At 42.8% G+C, this 21,375-nt stretch overlaps 1 protein-coding gene across 6 annotated transcripts in view; it reads right to left on the bottom strand.

The window, feature by feature from the left end:
* Positions 1–201: 201 nt before the first annotated feature.
* ccdc88ab (coiled-coil domain containing 88Ab) overlaps positions 202–21,375 on the bottom strand; it is a 67,678-nt gene continuing 46,504 nt past the window's right edge. Inside the window, exons 15-37 of one of the 6 annotated variants that reach the window (XM_028603017.1) lie at positions 20,370–20,553; positions 20,084–20,214; positions 19,089–19,382; positions 18,225–18,407; positions 17,470–17,748; positions 16,305–16,429; positions 15,833–15,971; positions 15,029–15,208; positions 14,726–14,887; positions 12,890–13,167; positions 12,460–12,603; positions 12,154–12,340; positions 11,779–11,924; positions 11,524–11,616; positions 10,821–11,023; positions 7,972–8,049; positions 6,164–6,400; positions 6,019–6,072; positions 5,028–5,111; positions 4,097–4,186; positions 3,355–3,632; positions 2,374–2,827; positions 202–456 (exon numbers count right to left, since the gene is read on the bottom strand). In XM_028603017.1, coding sequence (XP_028458818.1) covers positions 401–456; positions 2,374–2,827; positions 3,355–3,632; positions 4,097–4,186; positions 5,028–5,111; positions 6,019–6,072; positions 6,164–6,400; positions 7,972–8,049; positions 10,821–11,023; positions 11,524–11,616; positions 11,779–11,924; positions 12,154–12,340; positions 12,460–12,603; positions 12,890–13,167; positions 14,726–14,887; positions 15,029–15,208; positions 15,833–15,971; positions 16,305–16,429; positions 17,470–17,748; positions 18,225–18,407; positions 19,089–19,382; positions 20,084–20,214; positions 20,370–20,553 — 4,059 coding nt within the window. In that variant the 3' untranslated portion in view covers positions 202–400. Of the gene's footprint in view, positions 457–868; positions 2,828–3,354; positions 3,633–4,096; positions 4,187–5,027; positions 5,112–6,018; positions 6,073–6,163; positions 6,401–7,971; positions 8,050–10,820; positions 11,024–11,523; positions 11,617–11,778; positions 11,925–12,153; positions 12,341–12,459; positions 12,604–12,889; positions 13,168–14,725; positions 14,888–15,028; positions 15,209–15,832; positions 15,972–16,304; positions 16,430–17,469; positions 17,749–18,224; positions 18,408–19,088; positions 19,383–20,083; positions 20,215–20,369; positions 20,554–21,375 lie in introns of those variants that run through there. The other 5 variants (XM_028603012.1, XM_028603015.1, XM_028603014.1 and 2 more) reach the window with 5 other exon arrangements.

The raw sequence follows: 21,375 nt of genomic DNA, 5'->3' as shown, positions 1-21,375 counted from the left end.
TACGGTGAGGTACTGGAGTCCTAGAGCTCCTCTTGTTGGGGGATTTAAGACAGACAAAGCGTTCATCCACTCGGAGCAACATGGTTAAACGGCCCATATGCCATGCAGACCAGGGTCCCATCAGGCTATGTGAACAGGCGTTGGGCACCACAGGGACAGTGGGGCGACGGACAGGACAGTGAGGGGGGGGGGGAGGGGGAGGGGGGGGGGGTTTGGGCTTAGAAAAGCAGGGGAAGCAAGTGCATGGCAGGATGGATGACATCTGTTACACCATGTTTTAGGTTCCCATGGAGAAGACTGGACCCCCCCTCCCAATCCCTATTCCTCCCACTCGAGCAGCACTCACTCACCACGCGCTCACAGCATGGTAGCAGACAGACGAGGGTGGTGGGGGCGGGGTTTAGCAGTTTTGCTGCGGCTCCCCGCTCCTGCTTTTAGACTTTCTGCCCTCCACATCTGTAGGACAAAGGCAATGTTTATGTTACATCTGTAGACAGTGACAAGAAATGTTCATTTACTTTACACCTGCATATACTGTAGATTAAGATAAATACATTAAAGCAACTTCAAAAAAAGCAAGTGCGGAGTACAAAAAACCCAGAAATAAATAAGGATCTATAGGCGGACAGTACTACTAGTATTGGCACATAAAGCAGTGCTGGTCTTTGATTATAACTTAATGATTACAACAATCTGTACGAGATCTTGTCGGTCTAAAATACTTAATCAAATATTATCCATTCTCAACTTGTGGTGCGTCGGGATAAGTCAATTTAAAGTTTCCAGATACCAAAAGAAATAATGTTAGCTTCATTCACAAAACAATCTGACCACTGAAAACTATTCTCAACTTACTGTAGTGACTTCCTGTTTCAATATCTCCATCAAGGGCCGCCTTAAACTAAAATATAACAACACCCTTGGTCCCACTCCACTAACTTCACAGTCCACTTTCACTTAACCAACTATCCCTTCCCTCAGATCATTTTGGGAATGAAGCTTGCATCATTTAGTCACCAGCCCAAGAGGCCCGTTAAGACCCACCAGATCATAACCCGCAGCACAAATGCTGCTGTTAATAATATATAAGAGAAAATACAGAAAAGGTGTCGGATGTACAAAGACAAAAGTCCACACCATCAGTACAAACAAAAAGAAGATACACACGATAACCATTTTGAGCAATCAAAATGAGCGCTCCAGGTCGGACAGAACAAAGCCGTGCAATTTAATGAATGATGCAACAGAGTTAAAAAGCCGTGAAAAAGACACTCAGTCACCCATACATCATCAAGACATCATAAACAGAAAATGGAAAATGATGCTATTATCCGACACATAAAAAAAAAAAAAAAAAAAAAAATCTTAATTTGGATTTGTAATGAAAAAATTGCAGCTACTAGATCTCTCCCACAATGCTTTGACACTCCGATGTTTTTGGTGTTTTTTTGTTTTTTTTTTAATGGATCCTGGTGACAAATTTATTGAATCTTCAATATTTCTGCTCACTGCTAAATAAAGATGTGAGCTATTAACAGATATAATAAGCCTGCATTAAGCCAAAACTGCAGATAATAGTATAGTGTTAGCCAGTGAAACGGATTTGATGAGGAAACAATAACAGGGCTGTTGTATTAAGGAACATTCATCAACGTCTCACCTCAGAGATAAGAACAAGGCAGAAAACAGGAAGTCACAAAAAAAAAATTAAATCAAAAGAATGATTTACCAACCAGCACCATGGCAAACGGAAAAGAACGAAACAAATACACCAGACAGAGATAGTGCTCCAATAAATACATGCACGGGAGGAGGATGATGATTTGTCATTTATCCATTCTTTTCATTCTCCCCTCTTTACCGCAAGTCCGGTAAAAAAAAAAAAATCAGCAAGCCACAACCTCCCTGTCATTCACACACACCCGTACTCATACCACAGAGACTGGTTGTCCTCTGGGCTCGGTGACTGGTCCGGATTATTCACACAATTGGGATCAACGCCCTCGCTATATTCAGATATGGCTGGGCTGGATCCCATCTGGCCATTTGATTGGCTGTGATGGGTTGCCTGGTTTTGGGTGGAAATATGGTTGGGGATAGGAGGAGGGTGCGTTTTAGTTGGAACAGGAGGCCCACTGATGTTGCTGACTAGGGTGGGGTTTAGAGACAGGAAGGGGAGGTTTTTGCCCGCCGACTCACTAAAGATGGAGTCCATGAACACCGACTCTACGGTGAAGGAAGGGCCGAGGAAAGACTCGAGGGTGGAGAGGTCTGGATCCTCCAAGCTATGGCAAGGTAAGCTGAGTGACTTGGGCAAGGGGGTGATGGCGGTAAGGGGTCCCTTTAGATTGGTGCTGTTGGGGTGGTACTCACTGGGCGGAGGCTGGGAGCGTACCCCAGCCTTGGTGGAGGCGACGGGAGGAGAAGCGTCGACTGACACGGGCTGCCGGCTGTCCTTTGACAGCAGGTCGTGGATGCTGGTGCGCCGAGAGGTGCCCTCAGCAGTGGAGATGACGCTGCTGGCCCGGGGCAGCGTGGAGGAAGCAGAGTCCAGGCGTTCAGACACAGACGTGGCTTTGCCCTGCGATGATAGGCTGGAGCGGACCGGGACCGAACCTCTCACACGGGTGCTTTCTGCCTTACGCAGGGTTGGGCGACCCGGTTGTCCGGCCGATCTCGGTGGGCGATCAGAGCTGACCGGCGCCGCTTTCCCACTGGATGAGCGCAATATGCCTCGGCCCTTTGTGGAAGTGCGTTCTTTCTGCACATGCTCAGAAGACGTGGAGAGGCGAGGAGAGTCTACAGTGAGGTTCTCCTGACTGCCGGACTGCAGAAGACAAAAAGAAAAGAAAACAAATCGTATAAAGTAGCGAGCCATCATAAATAGTCTACAATTCTGACATATTGAGGTATTCTTATCCTTTGGCGAAATTCGAGTCTTGAAAACATTATCAGCATACCATTTTGAAATTGATTAACTGTTCCAGTCAGTCATTTTTTTCAAAACAAAAATGCCAAACATTCTCCAAATTGAGGATTTGCTGCTTTTCTCTGTCATATGAGGTAGTAAATCAAATAGCTTTGGGTTTTGGACCGTTGGACAGTTTTTTTTTTTTTTATTAAAATCACACTTTGCAGATAAAAGCCATTAGAAACCATTGATTGAGAAAATAATCGGTAGATTAATTGTTAATGAAAATCTTTAGTTCCAGCTCTAAATGGATCCCTGATTTGATTGAATGAAAATATTTCAATTTTGTTCTCATAAAAGCTTCACCTGCACGTTTATAGTCTAAGAAAATCATTACAGCAACATTACACATCAGTTATTTATAACTGAGTTAGAGGCCTCACCTCTGCAGGATCAATACCCTCATCCAGGAACTGCTGCAGGGAAAGCACCTCGTTGGTTGGGGATCCCGTCTTCCTGACCTGGGTCTGGCCGGGGATGCCTGCGGCGGTGGACGGGTCGAGCGACCTGCGCAGCTGCAGGGGGCTCTGGTGGGAGGAGCGCGAGGAGGTGGGCTGCTGGACTGGGCTGCTGCCGCTGCTGGACCACACCTCCTGGTCCAAGCTCAGGCTGAACTCACCGCTGCTCTCACTGTGAGGCCTGCTGAGGCTGCCGTTCGTGCCTGTGGGAGGTGGGGGGGGGGGGGGGGGGGGGGGGGGGGGGGAAGCAATGATTAGAACCATGGGGAAAGTAATCTATGATCATGGTTATGTTTTATCATTCACTGCTAGGAACTGCATTAGTAGGCTACTACTCGTCTCCTACACTGCCTACATTTTCACTATATGCTGTATATAGTAACGATCGTAGTCATTTATCAAACTAAATGTAAAATGCATAATACTGTAATATAAAATAAATACAGACTCAGACTTAAATGTCACTCGATCATCCTAATATATTGATTTTCAACAAGAAACTTAATTATTTTCCCATAGAGGAGAGGAAAAAAAAAAGTAACCCTTAACTTTTAAAATCATGAAAGCATGAAAGAAAAAGATAAAGGAAGCAAAGGAGGAAGGCGAGAATGGTTAGTTGAGGAGGACGAGGAGAAAAGGGGGGGAGTTAAGGGAAGGAGGAGCATACCTTTGCCCTCCAGAGGAGAAGAGAGTTGGGAGTTATTGTTACTATTACTACTGGTGATCCTGTTGCTATGGAGACTGGTGGGTCTGGAGGCTGGGTAAGCGACAAGAGGGAACACACACACACACACACACACACACACACACACACACACACACACACACACACACACACACACACACACACACACACACACACACACACACACACACACACACACACACACACACACACACACACACACACACACACACACACACACACACACACACACACACACACACACACACACACACACACACACACACACACACACACACAGTTAGGATATACACTTACATGTATCCACACATACATGCACTAACACAAAGAGTAAGACGTAGGTATACGCTAACAGTTTGACAGAACATCTCCTGCTGGGGCAGCAGATGGCACATGCCAGGCAGAGGGACAGGAAGGGTGGCCAGTGGGGACAGTGCCAGGCTGCAGTGCCAACATGTCCAGTCCGTAAACAAAGAAACTACTGACAGAGAGGACGGGGATGCCTAAATCCAAGGACCGACCCACCTTAGAGAAAAAGGGGAACTTATACAGACAAAACTGATTAACAGAGGACGATAGAGTACAAGTAGTAATAAATAAAAAAAGATACAAAGAAGAAAGGGGTGACTGTGTGACGGAGGAGGAGGAATTGAGAAAGAAAGAAAAGCAGTGAAAGTGTGACCTTGCTCTTCACCGTGTTTGTATGCAGTTTTAGCTGTAAACCAGGGACCATAAAATCATTTCAAACTGGCTTTCAGGACATGGGTGACACCAAATTAGAATTTAAAATGAAACATTACATTACTGAGCATTGTCAAAGTTCTTATTTGGTCTAGGAAACCAGCCCATTGTGGCCCAGAGTGGGATTCAGTGCCGAGTAGTGGTCACTTACAACAGATGCTACAGGGCACCCTGCAAATAAGGCTCAGCTCAACAGGAGAACACTGAGCCAGAGGACTGCTATACACCTGCAGGCCTGATAAAACACACACGTGACATGACAAGTTTAAAAGATACAGCACACTATTCAGTAATGCCGCCCAAAGTGCAAAACAAGTTTAATATTGCTTTAAGGTTCGAAAACACAGATAGAAACACAAAACGAACAGCAACATAAAAGTTCAATAGGTATCTGAAAATACTACTAAACTATTAATGACTTTAAAACATAACATCTCTAGAAGATGACCTAATGGCTGATACATTAGAAGCAATGTCTGGTGTGTGAGTGAGAGAGGTTCCTATACAGACATACTGGAAAATGGGTCTCACGACAATGTATTGGATTTTATGTGTGCATTCTGGGAAATCATCAGCTAAGTAGAATCCAGGTTCGGCAATAATGCTTCGCCAATGTCCCGGGGAACCAGTGCAATGACATGTTGGGACTTTAGGTAAGATACAGTAAAAGTCTGGCATATTAACATAGGGCATTAGTCTAAGGGTAGCTGCTGGCAGACTAAAGGAATAAAATAAAAAAAATAAAAAGGATTTTTGAGAGACAAAACTGATGGCAGTAGGGTGTAGACCTGGCTTTAAGTATGAGGAATGTGTCGTGTAGTTTTGTGGCTGTTTAACAACTGGGTCATCTTCATTAGAGTGACACAGAACTGATGAATAGTTGCCCGGCCGCAGATTAACTGCCCTGGATAACGTCCTAAAGCCTGAATTAGAGTCAATCCTACTTTTAATGGAGGCCTCTCTCTCTCTCTCTCGCTCTAGCTTAATCGAAGAGCAGAAAGGCAGCCCAAAGATTAGCAGTGGGACTGCTGAGGACATGACCTGCTTTTTTTGCGTCTATTCAGTCTTTTCTCACTCCTCGTTTGATAGGCCAGCTGCAACTACCCATCCTTTTTCTTTTCTAAAGTCATGTCAAGTCTCACCTTGACTCTTGGGGTCATCTAAGGAGCCAGCAACATCCTCACAGGAGGCATTATCTGAGGAGACACAAGCGAGTGATGCTTTCAATAGGAGATTCTCCATATGCCCGTTTGTCCCAATCCTCACAAATAAAACCAGCATCCTGACCTTTGACCTGAAGCCGGTGCTTGGCCCTGCTTTGCCTTGCAGTAGGCAGGGTGAGGGTGGCACAGTCGATGGCGTTGGTGGAAAAGGCGAGCTCCTTCATGCGCTGCCCGCTGCGCCTGCTGCTCCCCGTCATGACAGCATCCCCGGCCTCAGCGCCGTCTAGGTTCTCGATGCTGTTCGCCCACTGAGCCCCGGGACCGCCCGCCACCGCCATGGTCTGCAGCAGGTCATTCATGGCTGAATAGACGCACGGAGGAACGGAAATTATGACAGGAACAATAGTCATCCACCTCACATCATGCTTGTCTAGCTTGTTGTACCCAAAAGAACTGTTAACTTAATGTCAAAGACATTCAGTGTTCCCTTTAAAGAGAATCGGTTGGGGATGTAAAATGACTCAGATTAATGCAACAATTTCATAAGAAGCCTCATACAGGCTACTAAAGGGAGTACAAAAAGTATGTAGAAAAGATTAACATTATTATAAGGTCTACTTGATTATTCATCAATTCATTCATTTTGTAAAATACAATCAAATCAAGTCTAGGCTTTTTGGAAATCAAGGCATGTGCAAGGAAACAGTATTACAAAAAAGGATTTCAAGAATATCACCCAAAGTGCATCAAGACGGCAGCTGCATTGTTTGTCATCCTTCAGATACTTTTTTAAAAACAGGTGATACATCACCTAAAGAGGCCACTGTCTTTATGCACGTTTTACTGAGTCGTATGCGACGGTAGAGAGGCACGAAGGCATGCAATGCTATGAGCAGCAGCGGTGCTGTACAAAAAAGATTAGAGCGAGGCAAGTCCATGTCAGCAGAATAGGATCTGAAATGCAGCACACTGACACACAGAGAGAGAGAGAGAGAGAGAGAGAGAGAGAGAGAGAGAGAGAGAGAGAGAGAGAGAGAGAGAGAGAGAGAGAGAGACTCCATAGTTGAGTGCGAGTGGAGGCGATCAGGCGGTTGGTGATTTTTTTTTAAGTCGTGCTGTAATCAAAGATGGAGGAGACACCACAAGTTCATGAAAGGCAATCCCACACAGTCTCACACACAGTCACACACACTATACAAACAAAATGAAATCACAGAGCACATGACAAAGCTGCCCAATAAGTTGACTGTTGCGTAGAGATTTCCACACTGACCAAACTGACAGATAAGGCTTCGGTAGACCAAGAGAGACACATCTACAGGAAGAGGAAATTCTTACTGTTACGTCAGTTTTCGCATTATTGTTTTTTGGAATTTAGCCCTAGACAAAATTCTGTCACTAATACATTCATTTTTCATTCGTACATCTTTGCTTTAAGACAAAGTTAGTGAAGTTTGTGTTACTCATTTATCTGCAAATAGTGACACTACACTGGTAAAAGATGATGAAAGCCAAGAGCAGATACTCTACAGGAGGGAGTGGAGGCGGCAGACACAGGGCGGAGGAGGTGACGGAGGGGTGGGGGTTACTAGGCAAAAATGATAAGGACAAGTCACTGATGTCACCAGGGTATGCAGGGAATGTTTGTCAAATCTTGTGTCTCTAAAAGATATCAGATAAATAACATCACCGCTGAAAACTAAAAAACGCTGTCTTAAATATTAAAATATTAAATAAAAGTTTACAGACTGCAGGCCTGAATTGGTTTAAGAGCGGTGACTGAAACCTGAAACTGCCAAACTGTCACCGTCACACCCCTACACTGCAGCCACCATGAAATCAGTGACTGGTCCTTCTTTGTTTCTGCTAGTGTGTGGATGAGAGGGAGAGGAGGCGGAGGAAGGCTAGCGGGGCGGCTAACGGAGGTCTTACACATGGAGCGCCGGTAGATGGCCTTGGCCTTGTCTTTGTCCTTGGATCTGTTCCTCATGAAAGGCAACCTTTTTATAGCTGTCAAGAGCACAGCCAGAGACAGACAGACAGACAGACAGGGGAGAGAGAGCGACAGAACAAGCCCGAGGGAGGTGGAGGAAAGAAAACAAAAGAAAAAGGAGGGCAGAACAGAGGGATGTGGTTAACGTTTTTAGAAAGAGAGCCAGGGGAGAGATGCAGAGAGAGCTGGACACTCAACTGGACAATAGACAAACTATGTAATAAACACAAGCACTCAAACATATAAGTTAGATTGGGTATTCACATTATTAGAAAGCATATGTGATTTATCATCAAGTGTAAGGTATTTTAACCTATCACTTCTTTAGTATTTTATAGAAATACAGCTAGAAATATATTAACAATGCTAGATTGAAGTTGATTGTACATTTTTATCTCTATCATTTCCCCAGTGAGATTGTGTTCAACTCCACTGATTTGGAACTAGCTTTTTTAATAAACCATCATTTATTTTACATTTCTAATTCTTTAAATACTTCAAGAGCTTTTATGTTGGACTGAAATGCCTCCCACAGACTTCTTTTAAAACCCGAATAATACTTTTAAAAAGGGCAGACTTCTGTACAAAGACACATTATGCAAAAAAACACAAAAATGTAAACACATTATGCAAATATACAAGCACACTTTCGCACAAAATGTATCTACACACAACAACACACACAAGCACTCATGTTATTGGGCATGAGTGTGGTCTTCTGCAATACCAACCGCATTACAAACTGTACACAACAACACAAGTGTCAACACATTACCACCTAAATGAAACACAGGATGAAGAATATTAAAGGGTGCAATCAGGAGAGTGAAAAGGTCAAAAGGACAGCTTCACAGCATCAGGGAGGAGTTTACATAGACATAACCAAGATCTTTATTGTTGCTTATTACACAACCTTGTTGAAAATGTGACTCTGATCAATAACGGCATTCTACAGTCCGTTTCTTCTGTATAACAGACCGCTGACATGGATGGAGTTCGGTTCATAGACTCTGGTGGACTATTTTTAAAATCAATAAAAAATAGTCTTAAAATCAATACTTCTGCTCATTCAGCTGATCAAAGGGAGAGAGAGCGTGGAAGAAAAGGGGATCGCCAACAGAACTAATGGCAACAGTGCAAACAGAGCATTAGTTAGCTGCTTCATGGTTAGCTCACGCACCGGGGCGACCTGGCTCCCGCCGGAGAGACATGCTGGTCAACGGTAAAGTTAACCGTCCCGACTGGGACGCAGGCGTTATCAGATGGTAACCTCCTTATGAGTAGCCGTGTAATAAGCTGTGTAATAAACTGTGTAATAAGCAGGATAATGTAGAGCGAGCCGGTCATTATTGCAGTCCTGCATCACCCTGTGGGGGTTCTAATTTGCAATGATCGGCTCACTTTACATTATACCTTACGCATTTGACTGTGTGATGTCTTTGTCGTATGTATGTATGATGTATGTATTATTTTGTTATAGTTTATTCCTTATTTTTCTTATAGCTTTACTGCTCACTTAAAATAAAAAAAATAATAAAAAAATAAAATAAAAACACTTTACTTACTGTATACTACACATAGCTTCTTGATTTTACATGACAGAATTATTTTTACTTTACAAAACTTACCAGATTAATTAAGTTAAGAGACCTATTTATTTATTTATTTATTTATTTATATGAAAATGTAAACCTACTAGCCCACGTACAACCTGTATTCTTTAGTCTATAGCTTGTACCAAATATAGACAACTTGGATTTTAACACATCTTGCATTGACTGGAAGTCAGCCACAACGCATTGCACCTTTTAATAGATTGGATGCTACGTTAGACGGCGTTTCTTTGATATTTACAGGTGAACTGCACAGATCAGCAGGTTGACTTGACTGGAACTAGGAGCTAAAGAGCCTAAGACTGGATGTCGTCAAATCTGTGGAGTTTTTCTCTCAAACTTTTTGTCACTAATTGCACAAAAATATTTAGTTCTTAGGACTAAATTAAGTGGCTAATGGTGGTGGTATTTTTCATAACTCTAGTAGTTAATTACATAAGGTTACAGAAATCAAGCACGCTCTCGGTTACAAACAAAGGAAATCTACTTTTCGAACCAGGTCCGAGCTCAAGAGTCAACCTTGTGGTGCTGCGCAGCTCAACCGTAACGTCTAGGACAGCTGAGTGACACAGACAAAGGACTCACGAAAACATGCCCTGAGACACGTTACAGTCGGGTCATAAACCCCGCCCACCCTCCCCATCCGCAGCATACCATTGGTGGAACCCTGCCCTTGGGCATGGGGCTGCTGCCCTCTCCTCCCTTGGCAGAGAGAGAGAGAGAGATAAAGAAGCAGAGGAGCAGTTAGGGGAGGAAAAACCCATTCAACCACTCAACCAGTACACAATTGTACAAACCAACACACGCACACAACACACAAAGTAGCAGTGTGTTTTGTGTCTTTGTGTCTGGGTATGAGTGTATGATTATGTGTCTGTAAAAGAGTGTTCAGCATTAATTAGAACTTTTTGGCAACTACATTGCTCACTGCTTTCTTTGCATGTACATTTGTGTATGAAATATTGTCTCATTAGTTGATATTTGGGTAAGTTTATATTTATATAATTTATATTGAGCATGCCCAGTCGTTGTTGAAACCGTAGCTATGCTGATTTTGATTCTTGGGTCTGTGTGTGTGTGTGTGTGTGTGTGTGTGTGTGTGTGTGTGTGTGTGTGTGTGTGTGTGTGTGTGTGTGTGTGTGTGTGTGTGTGTGTGTGTCCCCTTTTGTACTCACTGCTGCTCCTCTTTTGCGTAAGTGTGTCGTCCAGCGAGTTGGAGCCAGAGCCTATCGACGAGCTGTCCTGGCTGTCCTGGGGAAACATCAGGAAACCGTCGCCAGACTCTGAGCGAGAGGGAGTCAGCGTGAGAGAGCGCATTCTCTCCCGGCTCTTCGGCTTAATCAACTTCCTCATCTTCAAAGTGATCCAGTTGCCACGCCTACAAAAGGGAGGACAGGGCAGAGAGTGAGACAGAGAGACCATCAGGAACACGAGGAGAGGAGAAAAGAAAATGATCAGTTTTCTTTTCTCCTCAATACATACGGACATAAAATACATACTGACATAAAAAGAACGTGTTGGATTTGTTTTGTGTGTGTGTTCTCAGCCACTAAATCCTCCCATAGATGATAAAAAATGTTGCAGTATACAGCTGTTTAAAGCTCTGCAGACCATAAATATTTGATGCAACCCTTCCTGAGGCTGCAGTGGAGTGTTTTCTGCCATTCCCTTGCCTCAGAAATAAGAGTCAACAAGCAAACAGAGCTGTGAACATCAGACTTTGCTATGATACATGACTTGTTTGAGTCACTCGGATTCAGGGGGAGCCATTTTGACATTGAGGTGTTCCAACAGACAAATTAAGTCACAAATTAACTGTAGTTTTTTTGTCAAATATTTTTTTTTTAACTCACATAACTAGATGATGCTGCTTTTTACCTGCGTGGAGGTGAGGGGTCGTAGAACTTGTACTGGTCCATGATCTTCTCCTCCAGCTTCTCTTTCTGTCTCCTCAGCTCATTCAGCTTGTCACTGATGGGTGGGGAATTAAGAGATGAGCCGGTTAGGCAGGCAAAAGTGAAACTGCATACAATCAAAATATAAATGCAACCAATTTGAAATGAATATATTATTGCGGAAAGGGACGTGTTTGCGGTCCATTTTAAAGAAAACTTAAAATCATCAGCGCTTTACATGTATTGTCTTTGCTCTACGTGGAACAGGTCCTTGCTCTCCATGGTCTGCTCCAGCAGAGTGCGATTCTGTAGCATCAGAGTCTGGATCTGGTCCAACAGGTGGCGATTCTCCTCTTCCAGGTTTCCTTTCAGCTGGCTCAACAACTAAAAAACACACACACACAAAAGAGACACTAAGACACCTGGCTCAACAACAAATATGATACATTAAAAGGGGTAAACCATCCACAACACAGCTGGCTTAAGAAGTTGTCTCAACAAATATTGTACATTAAAGAGGTACACCAGCCATAAGACAGATGGCTTTAAAAGTGGCACATAAACACATAACGGGAAACTCCCACATACAGAGAAGAGACGTGCATCTCCTCACCTCACACTGGTTGGTGAGCTTGGTGGAGGTGATGTCCAGCTGCTGGTACTGCTCCTTCAGTTTAGAGAATTCGGCCTCCAGCTTGGTCTGGTCCAGCTTGGCGCTGTTCAGTTGGCTCTTTGCGTTTTTATGGTCCAGTTGGAGATTCTCGTTGTCCTTCACCAGCTGACGATAGGTATTATTCAGCCTGAGGAAAGAGCAGAGGGTGAAAGGAAGAGAGTTTTAAGTTTGACGCACGTTGTTACCATGTTATTCATACATTTGCATCACAATATTGAAACAAATATTGATACAGGTTGATCGGACCTTTCATTTTCCTCTTTGAGCAGTTTGTACTGGCCAGCTGTGGCTTGGTGCGTTTGATTCTCCAGCGCCATTTTTTCCTGCTGCTCCTTCAGATTTTTTTCCAGATCCTCCAACTCCCCCTTCCTCTGCAGGAGCTGCTTGTACCTGCACACAGTCAAATACACATGAATTAAAAACACTTTAATGGGTTACATAAAGAAAGATTTAAGTCAGACAGAATTGAATACAAAAGCACATATTTTATTATCCCAAGCGGTCTACAGTTTCCTCTAAGATTTTCTGCATGATGATTTTTTATGATTGTTTAATATTGCCCTCATAAGAAAATGTACAAAAGAAGGACAAAGTAGTGTATTAGGTCATAAGTGAGACTTGAACTGTAATGAGACTTGAGCATGTGCCCATTCCATGCTCCTAAACCCAGTCTCACTTGTCCTCCAGGTCTCTGTGCTGCTGCTCCAGGCTCTTGTGGGAGCTCTTTAGGCCCCCGTGCTTTCCGATCAGGGCTTCATACTCGGCCGCCTGCCTCTCGTGGAGCGCCGCCAGCTTCTCGTGATCACGGAGGAGCATCTCGTAGGTGGACCTGAGCTCCTCTTTCTCCTTCAGAGCACCCTCACGCTCACCCTCCACGCTGCTCTGCTGGCTCTGCAGCTGGGCGTTCTGGGCCATGAGGGATGCACTCTTCGAGCTCAGAGTGGAGTTCTCCACCTAAGGGACAGGACAAAGACAGAGTTATTTATTAAGTAAGGAGGAGAAAAGAGATGGGTGTGGGAGGAGAAGAAGAGAGGAACAGATATGAAAACAATTATTGGTGCATGAAGATGAGAAAAAAAAAGGAGAAAAGAGGATAGATAGATAGATAGATAGATAGATAGATAGATAGATAGATAGATAGATAGATAGATAGATAGATAGATAGATAGATAGATAGATAGATAGACTTGGGGAGAGCAAATGGAGGTGAAGGTGGGGAGCAGACATGGAGAGGAGAGTGGGGGAAGGAAACATTGAGCATGGAGTGTGAGATATGAGAGCAGTTTAAAATAAATATTCTCCACATTTTGTCATCTGTCTACACTTCTAAAAATCTTTTTTACTGTGATCTGTGTGGAGAGCTGAGCTCCTCAAACATCAAAGGACATAAATGTCAAATAAGTAGGGGTTGTTGCTGTTTTTGTCTAAAGGGGGCACTGTGTCTCTGTTTGTTCTCCCCCTTTGCTGTAAGCTCCATCTACAGAACATTTGCAGGGAAACCGTTTCTTTTCATGTTTCCTTTGTGGTCACAGTGGTTTCCTGTAAGACACACACACACAACACAACACACACACGTTCTGTACCTTTAAATAAAGACAGCTTTTTACCTCCAGTGCACACACACCTGCTCTCTCATACACACAACCCGCATACATCAAGAGACGTACGCAAACACACACCGAAACAGCTAGAAGCTACTGTATGGTCAGTGTAAATCCTGTTGCTCATAAGTAGGGTTTGAATTGTTGCCAAACAGGGAGTACAAGTCTAAATCCATACCAGGAAGCTAAGCAGCCTGGCAGGGCAACTGTACAAACAGAGCAATGTTGAAAGAAGGCTGGCTAGCTTTGCATTGTGTGTTTAAAATGTAGAATTGTTGATGTTTTGTATTAAATTATGTATGTATTTATATCATATGCACCAAAATAAGCATATGTACTTTACATATGTGAGCTGTTCATCAAGTATGACTGAAAGCTCCAGAAAAGCTACTAAATGGACCTTGAGGTGAGATTGTTTTGTCAACAGCTGTTTCTAAGGTCAAGCATTAACTTTGAACTTCAACTTTGAAGCAAACATAGAAAATAATTCCTTAAAGTGATCAGAGAAAAGGGAAACCAAACACCTACATTATAGATACTAAAAAGAGACCTTAAGCTGGGATCGTTTTTTCAAATTCAATGCACTTTAGAAAGGGTTATCTGGTCCTTTGCAGCAAAATAAGTCAAGCTAGTGTTGCTTTACACAGTTCTGCTCTGTATCAACTGAGTGTCATAGATTGTCATCTATAGTGTCTTGGTAAGTGTGAAGCAGATTATTATAACAATAATATAAACTTTCAGTCTATTTATGTTAAATGTATTTTAGTGTGACACAAAGTTATAGTGATTACCTGTTGTACACCACTAAACTGGTAGCTTTGTTATATGTATGTGTAATGTTTTCCTCTGTAAGAAAGTCGTCACCCATTGCCTACTGGACACTGCTTTCGGTAGGATGTGTAGGGGATTACCTGCAGCTTGGCGTTCTGTGTCTGTAATGTCGTATTGTTTTCCTGTAAAGAAGCAGTCTGTCTCTGCACTGCCACTATCTGAGCCTGCAAATTGGAGCTTTGAGTTTCCAGTTGTTTAAGTTGGCTCCTCAGGGCTGCCTTCTCAGCCTGTAGCGTGGCATTCTGGGGAAAAACAGACACATAATATAAGATATCAGGATTTACAAGGATGCATTCAGAGAAAAGTGCACAACCCAAATGCGTGTGTTCATCATTCATATTGGAAAGGTCACATAAGCAATACTGATTTTTGTGCTAACTTACATTCCTCTCCACCTCAATGAGTCTGTCTTTGACTTTCAGCAGTTCTCTGGTGGCTTCGTGACTCTCTTTCTCCCATTTACTGAAAGCCTGAGGGTCCTCCCCTCCTCTAGGGGGCGAGCTCTGCACCATCCTCTCCTCCTCCTCCTCTCTTTGACGCAGCGCTTCGTAGTTCTTCTTCACCTGAAGAGAGACACACGAGTCAACGCTTAACTTTGAGTAGTTTTTTGTGCTCCTTCAGTACAGTATAATGTATAATGTATGTAACATAAACCCAGGCTTGACTGTAAAATGACTAATGATAAAAGGAGAATATAATAGTAGAACATGGCACGAATAACGCTGAAGTACAACAGCAGACAGAATCCATTATCATTTCCCAGCTGAAACTCAGAGTTCATCTACAGAACCCTCAACATTTCCACTCAGCCCTTCAGCTTTGGATCAGATTTGTGTCAGCAAGTTCAAAACACATCCGCTTCCCTAAAGGAAAACAGACATCCACCACTCTACTCCACCTCTTTCACAGACTCCTGCCGCCTCATGAATAGATAAACTGGCAAAAGAAGTGGATGAGTGGATGAATAAATAATGTATCGGCCTTGAAAAGCCCTCAGTGTTTTCAATATTTCTAGTATTTTGGACCGCAGGGTAAAGATTTTGGGACACACTGGGAAATTAGTGTTTGGAATGTGTTTTTATACTGAGTCTTCTGTACTGTGGTTGAGCTAAATTATCTACATGGAACCAAAGTACTGTATGTGTGCATGTATTTCTAGGTTTAAAAGATGGATTTGTGTCACTGACCGTCTTGAGCTCCTGCCGAAGTTGCTGGTTGAGGTTGGAGGACTCCTGCAGTCTGGCCTCTAGGGCGGCGATCTTCTCCTCTTTAATCTCCAAAGATGATTTCAGAGTCGACTCCAATTTGGTTTCCAGGAGCCTAAACCTGAAAATAAATCCTCAAGTTAGCTCTGCGTGAATGTATTTGTGTTTCCAGTCTAGAGTGTGATCACACATTTGTAATCCTCAATACAGGTAATGCATTATCGTAGCCACTGTGTAGCAAGGCCAGCTGACTTCTTGGGAAGATATTGGCTCAGAAAACTCCCACAGGATTATTCTGCAATAGACTTAGATTCATTTAAACTACAACACCTGATCTAAAATGGGCCACAAGGCTTGATTTATTTGGATTGTACTGATCACTTAAATCAATCTCATCCTTTTCAAGAGCCATCACAGGACAGTGAACACTGAGGCACGTGTGTGAGATGATTACCTGTCGTCAGAGCTCTCGTCATGCAGCAACCTTTCCTTGTTCAGTCCAATCTTTTCCAACTCATGGGTCAGTTTCTCCAGATCATTATTCATCTGCTGAGTCCGCAGCTTCTCACTCACAAGCTCCTAAACACACACACACACACACACACACACACACACACACACACACACACACACACACACACACACACACACACACACACACACACACACACACACACACACACACACACACACACACACACACACACACACACACACACACACACACACACACACACACACACAGAGAGAGAGTAACTGAGATGTACAACCACCTTCCATTTATTCATCAACTAGAATTACCGCCTTGTGATTGAATGCCTCCACCAACCAGTCAAGTTGCAGTTGTACATCCATGTCTGTCCAGACTCATAATACATGTAGTGAAGACTTTGAGGTAGTTTAATAAAAAGTAATAAGTGTATTTTTTTGGCAAAACATGGATGCTTCACACACACATTTCCAATCTGGCAGTACAGAAGAACTATACAATCACCACAGTTTCAAGGTGGGCAGTGGGCACCCATGATTAGTGCCAAATTCAGAATCTGACCAACTGCCTCCCCTTCCGTTCCTGAGGTATGGCGTTGAATAATGGCCAGAAAAGTGTTTTGTATATAAAATGTCATGTAACATTGTCATAATTAGCGTAGGATTTGTTAAGTTGCCAAAAACACGTTTTGTGAGCTCACAGGGACATTGACCTCCAATATCTGTGTCAAATTTGAATTTGAATATTCACTCCAGAGGGTCCCAAGATATCGTGTTCACGAGAATGGGACAGACGAACAACACGCAAATATAATGTCTCCGGTCATTGCTATCGCCGGCCCGGAGGCATTCAAACTAATAATGAAGATGTATGATTGTATTTAAAAGAGTCAACACTGTACTGTATAAAAAACTGTTATTCACTTCAGCAATGATCTAACAACAGAAACCAAATTAAAAAAAAAAAAAAAAAAAAAAAAAAAAAAAAAAAAAGCAATGTTTATCTGTTTCTTCAAATACCTTGAGGACATTCCTATACCAACAAAAGGATTATGATAGATAATGGAAGCATGGGAAGATCAATCTAAAGACATGTTGGAAAAACTAATATTTGCAGACTTCTATTATACCTCTCTGAGTGCATTGAGGGTCTTCTTATCAATGGTGCCCAGTTTGACCAGCTCCTTGTTCTCTCTCTCCAGGTCTTTGACTCTCGTGCAGGAGTCCCTGAAGAAGATCATCTCCTTGCCCATGGTGCGATTCTCTTTCTCCAAGGTGGAGATCCGCTGGTTGTTGTCATCCAGCTTGGAGTCGCGGATCTCGGCCTGCTGCCTCAGCCGCTTGTTCTCCTTCTCCAGCAGCTTCTTGTCTTTTTCTAGCTGGGAGCTTTCCTGCTCCAGAGTCTTGTTCTGTGGGATAACAGGACGTAATGCACAGCAGGTGGGATTTACTTTTAGTCTAAATGCCTTGTAAATACATGGTTGGCGAAAAGTGGACAAAGATTAATTTTAAATGGCCAAAAATCAGTTTTGACAAATAATCTGGGATAATCCAACTTTGCTGGGAAACACGCTGTAATTTTATCAGAAGGAACTAAATGAGAGGCAGTGCTGCACAAGTGCCAAATAACACATTTTCCCTTTTTTATTTTAAAATATAATATTCTTTAGACTGCTGTATCACAAAAAACACTTTCAGTCAGCCTCAGCTACAATTTTGGCCAATCTGATTGACCTCATTCTGCCTGGCAGAATCAGTCCATCCCAAAAACAAAAAAAAAGTCTGAAAGTACTGAACCAAAATTTAGTTTGTATTTTTCAGGCTACCAATTCAGCACGTGATTATTGCTACTGAATGAATGCATGTGAAACAATTTTTTGCCTACCTCCTGCTCCAGCTGCTCCAGGCGTTTACTGGAGATCTTGAGCTCCTCCAGGTTGCGTTGGAGGGTTTGGTTCTCAGTCTCCACCTCTTGCAGCTCCGCCTCCAACTGTTGAATCTTCTTGCTGCTGTTCTCTAAAGCCTTCTGCAGGCGCTGGTTCTCTGTATCTAGGCCCTGGTAACTCACCTGGGAGAGGAAAAGCCAGATTAGGATATTAAAAGCATCCATGAACTAGTTGTGCTGCTCCCTGATGCCATTACATGCCAGATCCCCTGTAAGGTATCTATAAAAGTATTCATTGGTGACAATAAATCATAAAAATGTAATGTGTAAGGTGCCTTTAACTCTACAGCCGTTTTTGCACAACCTTGTGTCAAGACAAGTTGTCTCGGTAACTTAAGCCGCCTACACTCATGATCCGTGGGAAAAATCGCTCTGTGCCTGCTGTGCCATTGTTTTCCTATGGGGAGAGCAGTGGAGACATCTCGGAGTAAGCGCTACCCTCGGCATGGCGCACTCAAAATTGCCGCCGAGTGCTGTGCTTAAAAGTTAAAATGATTTAAACTTTGACCTCATTACCGCTAACCTTCAAAGCACAACCAAAGCCAGAAGCAATGATGATATATTCCTGTGTTTGTTCTTTGCCTCTGTGCTTGCAATATGCTCTGCGCCCTTTTTTTGCGGTTTTACCTCTAAACATGTGTAGGCGGCTTTACACATAAGCACCACTGGTGCAGATAAAGCAGTAGTCTGCTTTTTATTCCTCAAAGAAAGCTTCTTGCCGCATATGGTTGCATTTTAACGGTGTCTTACTGCTAACCAGTGACGGAAGTACCCGCTGTATAACTGGCAGTGCTAAAGTCTTACCTCTAATCTCTCCGTCTTTTTGGACGAGGCCTTGAGCAGTTCCAGGCTGCGCTTCATCTGGCTCCTCTCGCTCTCCAGCTCCCTGTTCTCAGCTTCGAGCTGAGCAGCTTTAGCCCCCGCTGACCGGAGAATCTCCGCTGAGCGCCGAAGCTCCAGGTTCTCCTGCTCCAGCTGCGAGTTCTCCTTTTCCAGAGCCTCCAGCTGGAAGGCCATGTTCTTCAGAGTGTCCAGCTTCTTCTTCAGACGACGGCCCTCTGCCTCCAACTCAGTGTTCTCCTTCTCCAAAGAAGACACCTACACACGCACAAGTGATGCATGAAGATGAGGAGTAAAGCGTTTCTGTCCGACAACACCAAGGTGGTCCTGATGGTGTTGTGTAATAGCAGCCTAAAACTCTCTGCAGTCATATCCAATTCATTGTAACTATGCGGTACAAAAGTAACACAAGTAGTAAATGAGACAGAGAGAAAACAAAACAACAGCTATTCCACTTCAATACACAGTTTATTTTGTATTTTATGTTTACTTAAATGATTTGGAAAATAACTAATATTCCACATCTGATTTGATAACATGAAAATCAAATATCACAATATTGTTGACCAAATACCTTGATATCGATACTGCAACGATATTGTAGTGTTGACTATTGAGACTTTTGGTAAATAATCATCAGTTATGTCGATATAATGACTAAGTGGGTAAAGTCAAATAATACAACAGTTACAACAGCCTGGTAAAAAATGACATCACTTTACTGTAATGCAGCCTTTAAAACCAGGAAAAGACAACACTTAATGCCATATTACGATATCCAAAATCTAAGACGATATCTAGTCTCATATAACGATATTGATATATTGCCCAGCTCTACATGAAACTAAGGGTATTGAAGATGAACCACGTGGAGAAACGTACACTGACTGACTAACGGAGCATGCAGACACATTGACATTTCTAAGTACAAACCAGGCAGAAAACAAAATGCACCACACCTTTTCACAGGTGATCCCAAGGTTGGCAACTTTCTTCTGCAGGCTGTCATTGTCCCTTTCTAGCTTCTGAATCTGAATCTCCAACTCTTCTGCTCTCTCACCTTTCTCCTTCACCACTTCAAGCTCCTTACCTGCATGAAAAAAGAACAGACACCCAAAATGTTGATCCTATATATTCAAAATGAAAAGAAACAAGGAACTTTGTATGTATAGAAAAGGCAGCTGTCAAAATACCAATTGTAATGAACCACAAACACGTTTTGTGTATAAATAACATGTCACTCACGTAGTTGTTTCCTTTCAAACTCCATCTTGTTGAGTTTGGCGGTTGTCTCGCAGATGGACTCGTGGAGAACGCGATTCTCTTTTTCCACATCCTTGACCCGGGCCTCAGCACCAACCTGGCAGCGCTGACGCAGGGACGACACCGTCTGGCTCAGGTGCTTGTTCTCCTGCTCCAGACCCTTCAGCTGGAGAACAGACGTCAGAGTTTCAATGAAAAACAAAGAGGTCCTGTAATATAAGTGATTTTTACTCATCAACTTGAAGCTATATGGATATTCATTAAGTTTGGTGGTGATAAAAATGTTCAAGGTTCAAATGTTTCAAAATGTGTTTTGTGAATTTATATGAAAGGATTGCTCTAACAGGACAGTTGCAGAAACACAAAACAGCCTATAAAAGGTTTATAAAAAAATTATTATTATTGAAAATTATTTGTTTGGCACTGCATTAGTTATATCTCATTATGTCTACAACAACTGGATAAAATCGCCCAGAGTACTCTGAGTGCAGAATGTTGTGTTTTCTCTGCCTCATCAAAGCCGGATTTTACAAATCAGATTGTTAAACTAATCAAAGTTGTTAGATTTGGGTCTAACGGATACAAAGTCCCTGCAGACACGCAGCGAGCGACTGCATCTGGGCCACAGACGGACAGAAATCTGTGTGATCAATAAAACATTTAATAGTTTTTTGAGCCAAATCAATTGCACAAAGATTGCACTCAGGAAAACTCTGCACAGACTTTGGTAAATGACAGAGCTTAGTCATTTTCTTGGAGCTTCCTGGAACGAGAATCAATGATGGTTTTGTAGAGAGCAGCGTGTATGACACACAGTCTCAAAGCCCCGTTTGTCTGAATGTGTTGGTGTATCCGACCATATGCTGGTCCAGTATACAGACTGTTAACTATATTTCAAAGCACATGAATGCTTGATGTGATTATAGCCATTCTCACAAAAGTTGGTCTGTATAACATATTGCACTAACATTTTGAACACAACAGGCCT

This window comes from Perca flavescens, chromosome 17, assembly GCF_004354835.1.
Source record: "Perca flavescens isolate YP-PL-M2 chromosome 17, PFLA_1.0, whole genome shotgun sequence".
Lineage (NCBI taxonomy): Eukaryota > Metazoa > Chordata > Actinopteri > Perciformes > Percidae > Perca > Perca flavescens.
Note: the sequence above shows the minus strand (reverse complement) of the source record. Positions and strands in the feature narration are given on the sequence as shown.